Genomic DNA, 17,809 nt, shown 5'->3' on the forward strand with positions numbered 1-17,809 from the left:
ACATTATAATATCTAGTATCGGCAAGAGCTCGGGAAATGGGCATTCTCATAGGTTACGCTGGTGGGAATTAGAACTGGCAAACTTTCTGGAAGACAGAAAGGCAATACAATACGTAAGGAAACATATTCCCCTGCATCTCTGTTGACCCAGGAGACTTTACTACGGGTTTAAAAGATTTATTTCCTTCCACATCACATGAACTCCAGTTACTATTCTCATCCTTATCTATGCTGGTTTCACCTAACAGTATTTCTCAACCCGAAGTTATGGATGGACCCGCTCAAAGATTTCCGAGCCTCTCTGAGGAAGTCCAACTCACATGGCACAGCACCCACGAAGGCCTCAATTCTGTCTCACCTGACTCTCCAGCCTCACCTCTTCGCATATTCCAGCCATGACTGTTTCCTTGGTGTTCCCTAAGAAGTCATGCTGTGGCCATCTCGACCTGTGCACTGCTCCATCCACCTGTTCTTCTTGCCCTGTCAACCTAATAAACCCCTACTTGCGCTTCAAAATCTGCTATGGCATCACCTCTTCTGCAAAACCTCCCTTCTCCCACTACCTCACCAACAGGGAGTCCTTTCTTGATCAGTATGACCACTGTATCCTGTACATGCGTTGCTCCCTCACACACACACACACACACACACACACACACACACACAAAAATTACAACCACAGCTATCACTTACACAAAGCTTACTGTATACCGGGCGCTGATCTAGGAACTCACTTAACCCTCACAGCCATTCCATGAGGTGCATTCTATTGTATTTATTGTATCAATAAGGAAACCAAGCCACAGAAAGGTTAAGAAACTCATTCAAGGTCACATAGCTAGTGAGTAGAATAACCGGGATCTGAAACCAGTGTGGAATCAGGGTCCATGCTCTCAACCACTGCCTCCGAATTTTAATGGATTGCTGTCTCTCCACTAAACAGGGCTGCTGCACCCAGTTTTCTGTGATTCACTAGATTTTCCTGAGGACTTATTAGCACATTATTTGACCTGTGGGAATTACCCCAGAAATACTCACTGCACTGAGGAGGCATTACCTGGCAATATAATTTTAGGCAAGTCACTTAGTCCCTCTAAATTTCAATTTGGTCCTTATAAAATGAAGGAGTTGAACAAGATGTTCTAGAACATCCTTTTCTGGGGCGCTTGGGTGGCGCAGTCGGTTGGGCGTCCGACTTCAGCCAGGTCACGATCTCGCGGTCTGTGAGTTCGAGCCCCGCGTCAGGCTCTGGGCTGATGGCTCGGAGCCTGGAGCCTGTTTCCGATTCTGTGTCTCCCTCTCTCTCTGCCCCTCCCCCGTTCATGTTCTGTCTCTCTCTGTCCCAAAAATAAATAAAAAACAAAAAAAAAAAAAAATTTAAAAAAAAAAAAAAAAAAGAACATCCTTTTCTCCCACTTTTAAGAGGGAAAACTACTTACATAATACTTAAACTAAATCTATCCTATACTTACATAAGGCGTAATTCTCAATTTTAAATCTCATCACAGATTTAGATGTTAAATGTGTTATCAACAATCCCAGTATGAACACCAAATACCAGGAAATGGAGTATGTGTATTATAAACTCCATCAAAACAGCCCAAGGTCTTAAAATACAATACCTTGCTATCAACTTTTAACAAGAATTTTCCAAGCCCAATAACCGGCCATGGTGCGAGAGCCTCCTGCCGCTCCTTGAGGAAGTGCTCAGCCACCTGCCACCACACGCGGCAGCGTTTCGCCAGGAAGTCCACGACTCCAAAGTGAATGACAAGCTTTTTGAGGATCCAGACTATAACGAAGAAAAGCATACAAAGCCAAAATCAGAACATGAGAAAGGTCCTTTCTCATACAAAGAACATACAAAGTCAGAACATGAGAAGGTCCTTTAATTTCACGTGACCTTTCAAAAAACAGTGAAGCTAATATTAAATAAAGACCAATTAAGGGGGAAAAAAGGCAAGGGGGAGAGATAAAAGTTCATGGTATTCCAAACAGACAGAATTAGGGACGATAACTTTTCATACAAGCCCCATCTGCCCATACATCACCTTCGTGGTGAAATCTGGATCCTTGAAGGAGCCATGGATTCTTTCATAGCCCGTATAAACATAAAACACTGATCACGAAGATTTAGGGGACTACAATCTTGGCCCCTTGCCCCTCACCCTTCTTGGGTAAAGAATACTAACCCCTGACATGTCCTAATTTCCTTAGCTATTATCACTGCTCTTGCCAAATGTGATTCTTTTCCTTGGATGTTTAATGTTTAGTGACCCGAAGGGTAGAAGGTATTCCATTCGCATCATGATTTTACACCAGTGTGCTGTACTCCGATTTCTCTACCTGATGCTGCTCTGTACATCTGCATCTCTTAGCAGAGTTCAGCGGAGAAGCAGAGTGGGCTTAAGCAGGGCTGTTACAAGTGGCCCCCAGGCTGTGCACTGCACAACTTCTGCACAGACCACTCACAGAGCACAGTATGAAGGTACCCCTCCACTCTGGGCAGCAAGGGGGCCCTGCAAGCAGACGTTAAGCTTCCTGTTAAAAGCCAACTAAGAAAGTGGTGAGGCCAGAAGGAAGAGCTACTCATCTGTGGGGGGCAGGGGCCTTGAAGTCTGGACTCTGGATAATTGATCTCAACTACTATAATTTCCCTAACTCCAGAGATTTCTGTCTCCTTAGCCCTGGCCTTGCAATCTAATGATTCACAGTTTACTCTTTTGAACCATGAGTTCAGTGTTACATACCAGTTCAACAACTTCATCATTAACATTTTTAAATCTCTAAAGAAGTCCTAGGAAAGCTCCTAGGGCTCTAGAATAAGCCCAGAGTAATTATAGGCTGTGGAAAATGTTCTGGGGGCCACCTGCTTACAGCCTGCTCTTTCAAGGACATGTCAAATTCCTATAATGGCCTGAAGGTTAAGAAATGACTAGGACAAATGGAACTCCTACTAACAAATTTTAAAGAAAAGGGGTTCCAACAGCACCTGATACCATTTGGCAGCATAAAATAAATCATCTGGCAAAACCAAAAAAGTATGGAGCAATCCAGAAGAGCAATTTACACTATTTCACTAAGCTTTTCTATGAATTCCTTAATAGAAACCATGGCTATAGTACATACCCTGTGGCTTGCTTAATGACAACTGTGTCTTACTCCAACTGCCAAACAGAAGTTCTGTTTGAGGATGCAAGAAGCAGAAACAAACTTCAACCTCTTATATTCTATGTTCCCTAAGGAAAGGCACTAAATAGTGTTCTGGTCATAACAAATCTTTAATAAAAGGGGTGGGGGGGGGGGCAGTGCCTGGGTGGCTCAGTCAGTTAAGCATCTGACTCTTGGTTTCGGCTCAGGTCATGATCTCTCACTTCATGGGTTCAAGCCCCACATCAGGCTCCCCATTGATAGCACACAGTCTGCTTGGGATTCTCTCTCTCCCTTTCTCTCTGCCCCTCCCCTGCTTGCAACTCTCTCTCAAAATAAATAAATAAACTTAAAAAATATATAAAATAAAATAAAAAATAAAATTTTAAAAACTGTCCAAGTTAATGAGAATAATAAGTTTTAAAAGTAATGATCTAGAAGGCAAATGGTCCAATGAGTTTAGATTTTTAAACTGCGGTGGAAAACAGGCTTCCAAAAATCAAATTTTGTTTAAATCAATAGTGAAAAACTTTGATAAAGGATAAAGAACTAATCAAATTTAGGAGGTATCTGGATGTCAGGTTCCTAAGCATCAATTCAGGACTTAATAAACTTGGCCAAGCTTCTGACTGCGGTAAGAGGTAAGCCCAAACAATCAAGAAGGTACGAAATAAACAAACTCTTCAATAATGCACCTGAGTCACTTACTTTTCCAGTCTTAGAAGATGCCTTTAAATATACAATTGTTTTAGTTTTAAAAGAGGGTAGCATTATCTCAAACACTAAAATCCAAAAGTTAGGGGCGCCTGGATGGCTCAGTCGGTTGAGCGTCCGACTTCAGCTCAGGTCATGATCTCACAGTCGGTGAGTTCCAGCCCCACACTGGGCTCGCTGCTGTCAGCACAGAGCCTGCTTGGGAGCCTCCGTCCCCTTCTCTCTGCCCCTCCCCCACTCACTCACTCTCTCAAAAATAAATAAACGTTTACAAAAATAAAAATAAGATAAATAAATCAAATAAAATCCCAAAGTTAAAGAAAAAAGGTCCTCGGAGACAAGACCCTAAGCGAGCAACTACCTGCGACAGGCACCGGCAGCAACTGTACAATCCACAGGTTCAACCAGAGCTGGACACCAACGATGGCCCACACGAGCGACACGAAGTAGATGTCACTGGTTTTCTTCTTCCTGAGAAATGTTCCCATTTCAGCCCTCTGTCTACCCAGAGTAGGGGAGGGGGAAGAAGGTGAAGGAGATGAGGACAGTGGTGCGGGGGGTTCTCCTGTGTCCATGGTTTCTGAGGAGGAGGAAGAAAGTTACCACCATATTAGTCCACATTAGTTGACAGTCCCACGGAGCAACTTGCTAAGCTACTCTGTTTCAAGCCTGCAAATGGCCTCTGATAGTGTGATCAAAGTGGGTTAAAGAAGAAAAAGAATCTGGACGTGCCTGCATGTGCACTGAAAAGTGTGTGGAGAGTTACACTACTGACCATATTTAAATCTAGGGAAATTAAGTTTGTTAGGGGGTGGGGCTGGGGAATTTTTTACTCTTTATACACTTCACGCTGTTCAAGGTTTAATGTCATCTGTTTCATGTATTCATCTATGAATCATTTAAATGCAAAACTAAGGAAAAACATGACAAAATAGCTAAAAATTATAATTAGCCCATGGAAACTACTTCAACTGTATAAAGCAACAAATATTAACATACCGAAGTCCTACATTTAAAAACTTCTCTTTTAACATAATTTTATTAGATCTATAATGTTTCTGACGCAACATGGCTTTTCAGTGTCATTCGACTAAAATGGAGCCAACTGCTCTTTTACAAGAAGAACCCAGGGCTTTGAAACATGTCTTTCTCTCAGAATGAGAAATAAAACAGTGACAGATTGCTGGGGGTGAGGATTCAAGTAATGGTGATCACACTGAATTATTTCACATAAGGCACTGTTTTCTAACAAAGCAACTACTAAGTTACATTTTACCATAGGGTTATATTTTTCTGTTTCCTAGTTTTACCAAAATATACCACATGCCTCAGAAATCATAGAACTCTTAAAGCAATATTACTCAGTATATGCCATGATGATGGAAATTATAAAGACCCTACAACTTGCATTTTGCCTTCCAGAAAAAAAAGTTAATGACAAAAGTAGACTGTTTGGAGCACCTAGATGGCTCAGTTCGTTAAGCGTTGGACTCCTGATTTGGTCATGATCTCATAGTTCATGAGTTTGAGCCCCACATCGGGCTCTATGCTGATGGCGCAGAGCCTACTTAGGATTCTCTCTCCCCTTCTCTCTCGGTGTCCCTCCCCCGCATGCTCATGTGCACTCTCATAAAATAATAAACATTACAAAAGTAGGTATTTCATAAAGTCTAGAAAATAGAGGAAAGAAACAAGAACACTCATAACCCCAACCCCCTATTTGTCCCAGTCTTTACATAGTTGTATGTAGTTATACCACATTCCACTTACCCTTTCACACTTTCTTCCTTCAGTTGAATGTCACTTCTAGGGGAGCTAAGACCTTGTCTGTCTTGTTCTCCCTCTGCTGAACAGCACACAGGATAGTACCTGATGCTCACTAAATAGTGGACACTCACTAAATAATGCTCAAAGACAGCCTTCCCTGTGATTTCATAAAGTTCATAAGAAACTACATAGTAGCACTCTGATGGTTATATCATAATCTCCTTAGTGTTTCTTATAATGTTCAATGTTTATCTGTGAGTAAACTGTTACTACTGATATACTAGCATCGTGATAAGTCAGCCCATCTTATCAGAGGTAACATTCTATCCTGAGGTTTGGGGCTAAAGCCCAAGCTAGTTATAATATGCTTCTGTTTGACTTTGCTCTTTGAGAATCTTTCTAATTTGGAAACTTCATGCTGGTAAGTGTGGTAGACACTCAGAGGAATAATAAGTCCCTAACCAAAACATTATCCCCTCTTCATTTTGGAAACATAACTCAATGTGCAATAAAAATATGTTTTCCTGCTACCCCAAATGCTTTTTTCTTAGCTGATCTCTCCTTTTAAGACTTTTCTAAAGTCCGCTCTTCAGGAAGAGCTCACCAAAAATATTTCTTAACTCCAAAGCCCCTGGCACTAATAAACTTCTTGGCACAGAGATGGCCTTTTACATTTCTGAACTCTGTGGGAGTACATTATGACTTTAAAGCTGATATAAATCTACCAGCTGATCTTGCAGGAGCATGGTATCCAGAATAAGCAGACAGGTTGGTTTCAGGGGAAACAGTCAATGTATTAGCAGCACAAGACACGCAAAGCAAACTTTGAGAAGCAAGAAATGCCAGAGAAATGGGAGAACTGTAAGACAGAAAATAAAAACCAAAAGAAAAAGTTGGATCAACAACGAAAGCAATGTAAAGAGTTAGAACAAAACCAGAACAATGGAGAACGGATGGCTACAGAAGAAATGGAAAATAAGGACAGGATTAAGTGCGGCAAATAATGGAAAACGTAGAAGAGGCACAGAGAAAAAGGAAATAATATGAAGGGAAAGTGAGAAGGAATAACAAAAGAAAAGTTAAAAGAAAAGCATTTTTCTTAAAAAAAAAAAAAAGGGAAAAGATGAAGATTCAAGAAAAGAAACAAAAAAGGTAAATAATTAAAAGCATGAAAAAAGTGATATGTGAGAACAAAGATGAAAGGAGGAAAAAGTATAAAAATAGAAATCAGAGGAAAATGAAGGACTAGTAAATAGCATTCTGTGATGCTCATGTCCTTAAGTTTATACTTTATGTGTATATGTCAATTTCCAGAATTGTATTTGAAAACATCCCTTCAGTCACCTGCAGGCTGGTCGGAGGGCTGGTCATCGGCACTTGATTCATACCCTGTGATGGAGATGGCCAAGGTTGCCAGAGTAGAAGCTGCCATGGAGATAACCTGCCCTGGTAACTCCGCTCCTGTAAAACAAGCACGTGTTTGCAAAACTTTCTAAAACCAAGTGGGAAACAACTGCTACAAACTGAAACATAGTACTAAATTTTCAAAAGCAATACAACAAAATGGTTATTATTGACCCACTGGACCAGGGGTTCTTCACCAAGGGAGAATGCTTTAGAATCAACAGGAAAGTCTGCTAAACATTTGGTTCCTGGACTCTGCTTATCAGTCACTGGTGCATGCAGCTGAGAGTGGATATATAAACGTGGAGTCCCGCTCTCTTACTTTTTAACTTCACAATCTGAATGCACATTGAAAAACACTGCCACACCAAGTCTGTGAGCTTCCTGAATGCAGACTGTGACTGTCTTACTCTCCTTTGTATCACTAGCTCCTAATACGGTATGAAACAGCCAACACTCAGTGCTCTTGATAATTGCATTCCATGAATGCATAGGCAAACGCCTGGGTACTATGCAAAATCATATAGCTCTATAAAGTACATAATTCAATACAGGCAAAATCCACCACTGAAAATCTAAAATAATCTTATTACTCTGTTTCATTTTATATGTTCCCATGTTAAATTCCTAATACATAGTACACCAAGCTTAATCATTTGCACTAAAGTCAAATAAAACATTTACTGGCCAATGAGGTCTGTCTGTCAACTGTCAGTCTTTAATCTACTATGGCACACAACAGATGAGCTCATACAATACCAGGTTCTAGCATGTTCTCCTCCTCCTAGAGACTAGAAAGCTTAAAGACTGTATTTCTTAGACTCCCTTGCAGCTAAGGTCCCATGTGAAATGCAGTTTCCACCAATAAGGCACACCTATCAAGACCCAGAAGACCAAAGTGAGACTCACTGGAATCTGGACGCTCTCAAGTCAAACAGTCATGCAGGCATATGGTTTTTCTGTCAAAACTTAGCAGAAGTTCTAAAAGCTACCTGATCTTAACTTTGCAGCAGGTAGCAGCAGCCATGGGACTTCTACTCAAATAGTTGTTTGGTGTCACTGAGCACTTCTCCTGTTTGCAATGCTTCTGCCTGTGACACATCTAAGTTTGTTTAACTGTCTGGTCTTCCCCGAAATTCTATATGTAAAAATGCTATATGCTAATCAACACCTCTTTCCATTTAGACTAGCTAGTGCAGATTCTGTGGTCTACAACTAAGAATACTAACACTCACCAAATCATACACCCACACTCACGGAGATGGGACCTTACTCTGGGTAGGTCAATACACAGTGTGACAGCACAGAATTCTGCCAAGCCAGTGAAAACAGCCATGGCCACTCAGAAAACTCCAAATGAGCTCCACCTACTTAGCAAATCCCAGGCTGGCCATCTCCCAGAGACAAGTAGGCCAGGCCCTAAGATGGCTCTTTGGTGGAGACTGAACCATGAGGATCAAGAGCATTCGCCTTACTCAACCATACCCTATCCTTCCTCTGATAAATGTCTCTGTGATCTGACAAGAGGTTTATCTTCAGACGATCAAAGAGCAAGTCAAACTCCTGATCTAGGAAGAGAACAAGATATCTGGATTGGGACTTATTCCCCTGGCCTAAGGATCTAAATTGTTTCTTAGATACCAAGAAGGGAACAAAGAGGGAAAGACAGCATCTTTCATGTCTTACACATTCTCACTATTCACTGAATTGGATGCTGAGGATAAAGACACGGACCCTGCTCCTGTGGAGCCTGGTGGAAGAGACACATAGGGATTGAAGATCCACATGGGAAAAAAAAAATTCTTACCACAGTTGGGGATAATTTGTTAATTCACCTTACAAAAAAAAAAAAAGCACACAAATGTAAATGTACACAAACTATAATGACTGCTGTAAAGGAAACACACTAGCTATTTTATGAACTCCTAGTGGAAGAAGTCTTAGTCTGGAGAATCAGGAACATCTTCTCTTTAAGAAATAAAAATAATGATATACAAAGGATGAGAAGGAATTGATCAAAGGAATGTAAATAATATTTGGGGAGAAGAAGTGAGTAGGAAGGCCACTGAGTGAAGACACTGGCATGTTAAAGACAGTGTAAGAAGGTCAGTGTGTCTGGAACACAGACAGCTAGTGGGAAAGTGGTATTGAGTAAACAAGGCTGGACGTGTTGAGCCAGATGATCCAAGTCATAGAAGACCATAGGAAGTACTTTAGTCTTTATTCTAAAAGGTGTAGGAAAGTACTGAGGAGTTTTAAACAGGAAATGATCATGTTTTTACTGAAATTTAATTGAGATACTTACAGCTTTACATGCAGTTATAAGAAATAATAGAGAGAGACCCTGTGTACCCTTTATCCAGTTTCCCCCAATGGCAACATCTTGCAAAACCGTAGTACAATATCACAGTAAAGATATCGGCATGGATACAAGATACAGAACAGTGTCATCAATGCAAGGATCTCTCATGTTGCCCTTTCATAGCCACACTCACCTTCCCAGTCCATAAATAAATGATCAGCTTTGAAATATAAAAAGAATCATTTTTGCTGTTTGGTCAAGAGCAAATTGGGAAGGACCAAGAGTGGGTACAGAGAGAGAAGTTACTGCAACACTGCAGGCAAGACATGATGACAGCATGCTCTGCAGCAGTTTAAAGGGGAGATGTTGCAAAAGTGGCTGCATTTAAGACATGGAGTGGTCAAAGTGGACCAGACTTGATGATGAACCCATAAAGGTAATGAAGGAGATGACGTGTCAAAGATAACAACCCCCAAGTTTCCAGATTATGGTTAGATAGATAACCATAGGGAAATACCATGTCAACAACCAGGGAGGGGAAATGGAGGAAAATTTTGGACATTTTAGGTATTTTTTTTAGAATTCTAGATAGAAGTTTCAAAAATAAACTGATTACACCAGAGACAAGTCAGGATTTAACTTCTTGTGCAGCTAGGAGAGATTTCTCAGGCTCCACTCAAGAGCAAAGGAAGGGAATACATGATTAATAGCCTGGGACAGCAGAGTAGAGAAAGAAAAGAAAAATGCTTCCAGTAAAATTTTAAAAAGCGAAGTTTTCTTTCTTACATAAGATTAAAGACTACTCTGGAAAACAGTATGGAGGTTCCTCAAACAATTAAAAACAGAACAACCCTATGACCCAGCAATTGCACTACGAGGTATTTATCCAAGGGATACAGGTATGCTGTTTCAAAGAGGCACATGCACCCCAGTGTTTATAGCAGCACTATCAACAATAGCCAAAGTATGGAAAGAGCCCAAATGTCCATCGACGGATGAATGGATAAAGATGTGGTACATATATATAATGGAGTATTACTCGGCAATCAAAAAGAATGAAATCTTGCCATTTGCAACTACGTGGATGGAACTAGAGGGTATTATGCTAAGTGAAATTAGTCAAAGAAAGACAAATATCATATGACCTCACTCATATGAGGACCTTAAGACACAGATGAACATAAGGGAAGGGAAGCAAAAGTAATATAAAAACAAGGAGGGGGACAAAACATAAGAGACTAAACATAGAGAACAGAGGGTTACTGGAGGGATTGTGGGAGGGGGGATGGGCTAAATGGGTAAGGGGTTTACTGTTGAAAAAAAAAAACTATAGTCAAGGGTCCTAAATTACTAAACCTACCTCTTCACAAATTATTTAATGAAGTAGTGACTCATCTTTGAGAGAGCCTGAAAAATAAGTCCTTTGTTTTAAGTAGCTCCAAAGTAACAATTTTATAGATCCTCAAATATGGATTCTCAGTTTGGCTGTAGTTTGACTTACATTTCTAAACCCCCGCTAAGTCCTCGTTCACTAAACAGTTGACTAGGCTACATGCTAAGAGACTGAGACCCAAGCCCCAACCTCAGTCTAATATTTAGTCTACCAGTTATGATTCAGTATAAAAGCTAACGTAAAGACAAGTGTAGCATATTTGGGGAGCACAGAAGATGGCAACCTAATCCATGCTTGGGAGGTCAGGGAAGGGTCTCCAAAGATGCTACTTAACAGGAATGGTAAAAGATGCCACCCTTTAAATCCATTTAAATATGTTAGCCACTGGGTGGTTCAGATGGTTAAGTGTCTGACTCTTAATTTCAGCTCAGGTCATAATCTTACAGTTCATGGGTTCAAGCCCCGCATCAGGCTCTGCACTGACAGTGAGGAGCCTGCTTGAGATTCTCTCTCTCCCCCTCCCTCTCTGCCCCGCTCGTGCTCTCTCTCGCACACGTGTGCTCTCTCTCTCTCAAAAATAAACAAACATTAAAAAAAATATGTTAGCCATATTAAAACAAAACAAAACAGAACCAGTCTATCTTGGAGGGGAAAAAGAGGCTTATGTCTTAGAGGACAGCAGGAGAAAAATTTTTCAGAAAGACGAAAAAGCAAGTGTAAAAGCACGAAGGCAAGAAAAAAACACCAAGTGCTGTTCAAAGAACTCTTAAGAAGTCTGATAAGGCCAGGACATAAGGTACAATGAGAAGAGCGGAGAGATACCAGGATGCAGAGGGAGAACGGAGGGTCTCATGTTTATTCTGCACAGAGGCAGCACGATCAGTACAACTCAGTGTTTGGGAGCACAGGTGAGGAAACAAGAGTGCTCACATTCAAATCCCAGATCTACTCCTTACTAGCTAGATGACCACTGGCGAGTTACTTAAAATCCAGGTGCCTTGGGGCGCCTGGGTGGCTCAGTCAGTTGAGCGTCCGACTTCAGCTCAGGTCATGATCTCACAGTCTGTGAGTTCGAGCCCCATATCGAGCTCTGTGCTGATGGCTCAGAGCCTGGAGCCTGCTTCCGATTCTGTGTCTCCCTCTCTCTCTGCCCCTTCCCTGCTCATGCTCTGTCTCTCTCTGTCTCAAAAATAAATAAAAACATTAAGAAAAAAAATTAAAAAAAAAAAAAATCCAGGTGCCTCAGTCCCCTCATGTATGAAATGGGGCTTCTCTAAATTCTGATTTCATATGAGAATTAAGTGAAACAGTACATATGAAATATTCAGAACAATACCTCGTATGCAAGACTCACTCAGTAAATGTTAGCTATCACCACCACCTATTTCAAAGCCTTTGGCTTTGGCAGAATAAACTATAAGCATAAGCCACTAACACTTGTGCAGTATTCGTCTGTGCCTCTCATCCCCTTTCTACTTCATATTATGGCCATTTCCCTAAATGTCTTATCCTCCTAGCACACATCTTGAGATATTTATGCAAAATATAGGCACTGAAAGACTTGAGGAAAAGTTAAGGCCAATAAATTAAACCCTCACACCTTAAAGACCCTGTCTCCAACTTGCTGATATCACTAAAACAATGCAGGAAATATTCAGTGAACCATAGCTAAACCAATGAAAACTATGCAGCATTATCCTAGTTAATACACAAACTAATTTGGCAAATTTTTAGAGGGCCTGAAACTTGACAAAGGAATGAAGGGAGTAGCAAGCAGGAAAAATCCAAAAAGCATATTTGAAAGTTATTGATGTAAGATTTGGCAACTGCTCTTACTTATCAAACAGGCACTTCAATGACTTCTGTCTTAGTGATATCCTCCTGAGCTTCAAAAACCCCAAGGGTTCTGGCAGAAATGATAAACCAAATGCAAGAACGCCAGGACTGAGAATCTAGGCAAAGTCATGGTATTGGAAAAAAACCCAGCTAAAAATAGGCATACAGACAAGGGAACATAATCTTGGGACCGAAGAACTGTAACCTAAAAAAGGAAAGAACATCCAAGGTTTCAAGTGTCCATCTACCCAGGGACAGGGCCAGCATCAAGGGAGGCCCAAATAACAGGGATCTACACAAGTCCAAACAAGCAGGCCGCCAACAGCCTAGCACTAGGGGACAGAAACTCACGGTCTGGCACAGTAGAAACAGATCACATGTTCTGACAGATTAACAGATCTGTTAATACGGCTAACTCAACAATAGGCAGAATAACGTTTTCAATAAACAGAGGATAATTTGTTTTGAAAACGCTCTAAATAAGGAGATACTCAATCTACTTAGTTCTCTCTCACAGTGACAGTGGCAGTTGCCAGAAATACATCCAGTGATGCCTACTGGAAAGAGGCTGTACATACCAAGTAAAATCTCCCCAGCACGTAAAGCTCCCTTTGAAGAAGGCTTCTGTTTCCGTTGCTAATGTGGGAAATACACCTCCCTCTCAGTGGCTTCTAGCATCACTTCATTACGCTACTGGTCAGTAGCAAGGGCTTGGATATGGACCAGTCGAAGTTTCCCTAGGCCTGTTTGACTGTGTCAGATAGGGCAGTAGCAGATGAGCAGTAAGAAGTTTACTTTGCTCCTTTTCTTTTTCCAATTTAGCCTCAACTGAACCAAACTTGTTCACTCACGTTGCATGTTATTGCAAAATGATGAAGGCAACCACCAAGACTTCCCTGCCAAGGCATTTCTGATTTTTTTTATAAACAATCACCAGTGTTGGGAGGAACAGATCCAGCTGTACTTGCTCATGCTTCTCAGACTGTGGGTCCAGCGTATTAAAGATACACCTGATGCTTGTTTGCCTAGCTTTGGAAAAAGCACTTCTTAGTGTAAATTTACTCAGAGTAAATGGCTGAGTCTATGTTTCTTCATCTGTAAAATAAGTAGAAGTACTAATCCCATTGATTACTAAGAAAATTAAGTAAGAGGGATGCCTGGGTGGCTCAGTTGGTTAAGCGTCCAACTCTTGATTTCTGCTCAGGTCACGATCTCACGGTTCGTGGGTTCAAGCCCCACATCAGGCTCCATGCTGACAGCGCAGAGCCTGCTTGGGATTTTCTCTCTTCCTCTCTCTCTACCCCTCCCCTGTTTGCACACGCACGTGCGCTCTCTCTCAAAATAAGTAAAAAGAAAACTTAGAAAAAGAAAACTAAATAAGAGCATGTTTAAAGAGCTCGGCAGGGCCTCGCCCATGTTGCTATTATTAACAATAAAGCAAGGCCAAGGGCACTCACACTGAAGCTGGATTCCAGGTTTCTACCAAGTGAGACATCTAGGATCCAGGAAGCAGAGTAGCTAGTCCCTGCACTTGTGGGAGGCAAACAAGGCCCATGCGTAAGACAGAGGAGCTCAGTCAGTTGAGCGTCAGACTTTGGCTCAGGTCATGATCTCAGTTTGAGTGCCACATAAGCTCACTGCTGTCAGCGCAGAGCCCACTTAAGATCCTCTGTCCCCCTCTCTCTCTACCCTCCCCACTCAGGCTCGCTCTCAAAAATAAATAAAATGTTACAAAAAAAAAAAAAAAAGACTAAGAACCATAAAACTACAACTGAGTACAAGAGGGATCAGCAGTCACTACACCTTTTCCAGATGACTGATGCTTGTTCAAAGAGCCTGGTGAAGGGAAAGAGCACCGGAGTCCTTGACCCTAAGCTTTCATTCTTAGCTCCACCGGTCACCTGTGTGACTGTGGCAAATCACTTAACCTCTAGAATTAAAGGTCTTCATCAGCAAAATGGACATATCTACTTTACAAGGATCTTTTTTTGGAGGGGTGGCAGGGACAGGAGGAGTGTTTGTGGATTAAAAAAGTACATTTTAAAACACAGTTGACACTTAATATTTTTTCCATACATTATCTTGATGTTCCAGAAAATACCAAGTAAGAGCTCCCAAGGCCTATGAGAAAATCACTGAGGAAGGCCCCTGGGCTCAGAAAGAACAGCTGAAACTCCACAATGATCCACAAGAAGACTCTACCAGATCTAGGAACTAAACAAACTTCATGCTTTGAAATCTGAGCAAATCCAAAGGATTAATTGTGTGAATCCAGTGAATCATAGGTCATAAAAGCTTCTACAACAGTGAGAGTCAAAGCTCAAAAGACACAGAGGAAGATGCCTACATAGGTGCCTAGGAACAAGTACAAGTTGTACAACAGGACGATGGAAGTGATCAGTGAGGAATAAATGCACGTACCACCCTGGTGGAGCACTAAAGCATTCCTGTACCTAACTATAGTACAGTGACATCTACAGGAGGGAACTGGCTGTAATAAAAGGGAAAGGCTGTCTTAATTTGGATTAGATGTTTTGAGTTCTGATGCCTAAAAGAAACAAGGTTCTAGGGGCAAGAGGAAAAACAAATACTCAAATTAAGAGAAAAAAAATGTTTAAAAGATTTATTTTATGATGGAAGATTACCTAGACTAGCAGTCTATAAAAAGGATTCTAGATCAAGAATAATCTATTCTGGGGGTGTCTGGGTGGCTCAGTGGTTAAGTATCCGACTTTTGGTTTCGGCTCAGGTCATGATCTCACAGCTGCCAGAGTTCGAGCCCCATGTCGGGCTCTGTACTGATAGCATGGAGGCTGCTTGGGATTCTCTTTCTCTCTGCCCCTCCCCTGCTTGCATGCATCTCTCTCAAAATAAATAAACTTTAAAAAATTAAAAAAGAAATGAATATTCTGAAATAGGCTAGAATGAAAGTAAACAAAACAAGAAAACCCAACATTTCTAAATCTGCTCTCAACATATGTTCTGTGTCCCTGTGATTTCCTTCCTTGTAATAGTCTAGAATACAAATACCAGAAATCTGCCGGGCATGCCAGCACATCCCCATGCTGGGTTTATGGCTGATAATAATAATCAAACATGGCCTTCTTTTTCCCACAGCTCAAAACTTGGTCTTAGAACCCTGTCTGCATGGCTCCCTGAGCTGCCTTCACCAGCTGATGAGAATTTACACCTAAGAGAAAACCTATTTGAAACCACCGCTTTAACCTAGATTATTCATAACTTACAACGAAGTACTTACTTGGCCCTGTACAAAAGCAGTCAAAAGGAGAAAACTGTCCTTAAGAAGTGAAAAATAGAGGGGCGCCTGGGTGGCGCAGTCGGTTAAGCGTCCGACTTCAGCCAGGTCACGATCTCGCGGTCCGTGAGTTCGAGCCCCGCGTCAGGCTCTGGGCTGATGGCTCGGAGCCTGGAGCCTGTTTCCGATTCTGTGTCTCCCTCTCTCTCTGCCCCTCCCCCGTTCATGCTCTGTCTCTCTCTCTGTCCCAAAAATAAATAAAAAACGTTGAAAAAAAAATTTTTTAATAAAAAAAAATAAAAAAAATAAAAAAAAAAGAAGTGAAAAATAGAACTACCATAAGATCCAGCAATTCCACTTGAGTGTATTTATCCAAAGAAAACAGAAACACTATAAAATGTTTAGTCTAATCTAAAGAAAACATCTAATCCAAATTAAGACACAGAAAAGATCTATACGACCCCATGTTCATTACAGCATTACTTAAAATCCTCAAGATACGGAAACAACCTAAGTGTCCATCAGTGCATGAATGGATAAAGAAAATGTGGTATTTGTACAGAATGGAATATTACTCAGCAAAAGAAAGAAAGAAAGAAAGAAAGAAAGAAAGAAAGAAAGAGAAAAGAAATCTTAGATGGACTTCAAGGGCATTATGCTAAGCTAAATAAGTCAGACAAAGAAAGACAAATACCATATGATCTCACTTATATGAGGAAATGTTACTTACACACACACACACACACACACACACACACACACACAGAAGCTTGGTGGCCAGAGTTGGGAGAAGGAAATAGGAAAAATGGGTGAAGGGAGTCAAAAGGTATATGCTTTGTTATAAGTCACAGAGATGTAATACACAGCATGGTGTCTAGAGCTAATAATGCTGTATTGCATATTTGAGAGTTGCTAAGAATAGATCTTAAAAGTTCTCATCACAAGAAAAAAAACCTTTTTTGTAACTACACAAGGTGATGGATGTTAACTAGATTAATATAATCACTTCACAATGTACTATTCAAACATTGAATCATTACATTGTACACCTGAAATTGATACAATGTTATATGTCAAATACACCTCAAGTAAAAAGGTAAATAAGGAGAGAAAGACAAGAAAAGAGAAGAACTGATTTCCAGAAAAACAAAAAAAGGAAACCATCCTGGGGTAAGCGGTGAGGGGTGAGGGATAAGCCATGCTCTATAAACCATTGTTATTAGCAGAAAGGGGAGGGAGGAAGGGAGACAAAGTTACCCAGAGGAACAAGTGGTGAACACCAAGCTTCATACAGTAGTTGTCAAAACAGAAGTTTACTTCTACTGGTCTGATATATAACCACAGAGACTAATAGATTGTGACCAGGAAGATTGGGCGAATAAAGAAAACTGGAAAAAAAACAAAAAAAATCTCTCCTATTTTCCACTCTCAGAGAGAGATGGTTTCCAGACAAAAAAACAAAAAACAAAAAAACAAAGAGCAATTTAATTAAACACACACACACACACACACACACACACACACACACACACACACACGGGGCCTGGGTGGCTCAGTTGGTTGAGCAGTCAACTATTGATTTTGGCCTACGTCATGATCCCAGGGTTGTGGAATCAAGCCCCACGTCAGGCTCTGCACACGGAGCATGGAGTCTGCTTGGGATCCTCTCTCTCTCTCCCTCCCTCTCTTTCTCTCTCCCTCTCTCTCTCTCTCCCGCCTTCCCTCCCTCCCTCTCTCCTGCTTGCACTATCTAAAAATTAAAATTAAAAAAATCTTAAAAAAAGGAAAAAACCACACACATACACACACACACACACAAACTATAACGTAGCTATACAAATACACAAGGATGCCACAAATAGCCTTGTGATTAGCATAAAATGAAGATGCTAAAAATGTTTTAGAAGTGTATTTGACATAGAAAGGTGCTCATGACATAAGATTTAAAATGTAGATTACAAAATAGAATGTTCAGTATAATCCAATT

The 17,809-nt window shown here is 40.9% G+C and overlaps 1 protein-coding gene across 4 annotated transcripts in view; it reads right to left on the reverse strand.

Moving 5' to 3' along the window:
• The window catches only part of TMEM245 (transmembrane protein 245), a 97,734-nt gene that overhangs the window by 64,505 nt on the left and 15,420 nt on the right, over positions 1-17,809 (reverse strand). For all 4 annotated transcript variants that reach the window (XM_049627628.1, XM_049627624.1, XM_049627632.1 and 1 more), the window contains exons 4-6: positions 6,976-7,092; positions 4,226-4,444; positions 1,623-1,792 (exon numbers count right to left, since the gene is read on the reverse strand). In XM_049627628.1, coding sequence (XP_049483585.1) covers positions 1,623-1,792; positions 4,226-4,444; positions 6,976-7,092 — 506 coding nt within the window. The remainder of the gene's footprint in view (positions 1-1,622; positions 1,793-4,225; positions 4,445-6,975; positions 7,093-17,809) is intronic.

Source organism: Panthera uncia, chromosome D4 (genome assembly GCF_023721935.1).
Source record: "Panthera uncia isolate 11264 chromosome D4, Puncia_PCG_1.0, whole genome shotgun sequence".
In the NCBI taxonomy this organism is placed as follows: domain Eukaryota; kingdom Metazoa; phylum Chordata; class Mammalia; order Carnivora; family Felidae; genus Panthera; species Panthera uncia.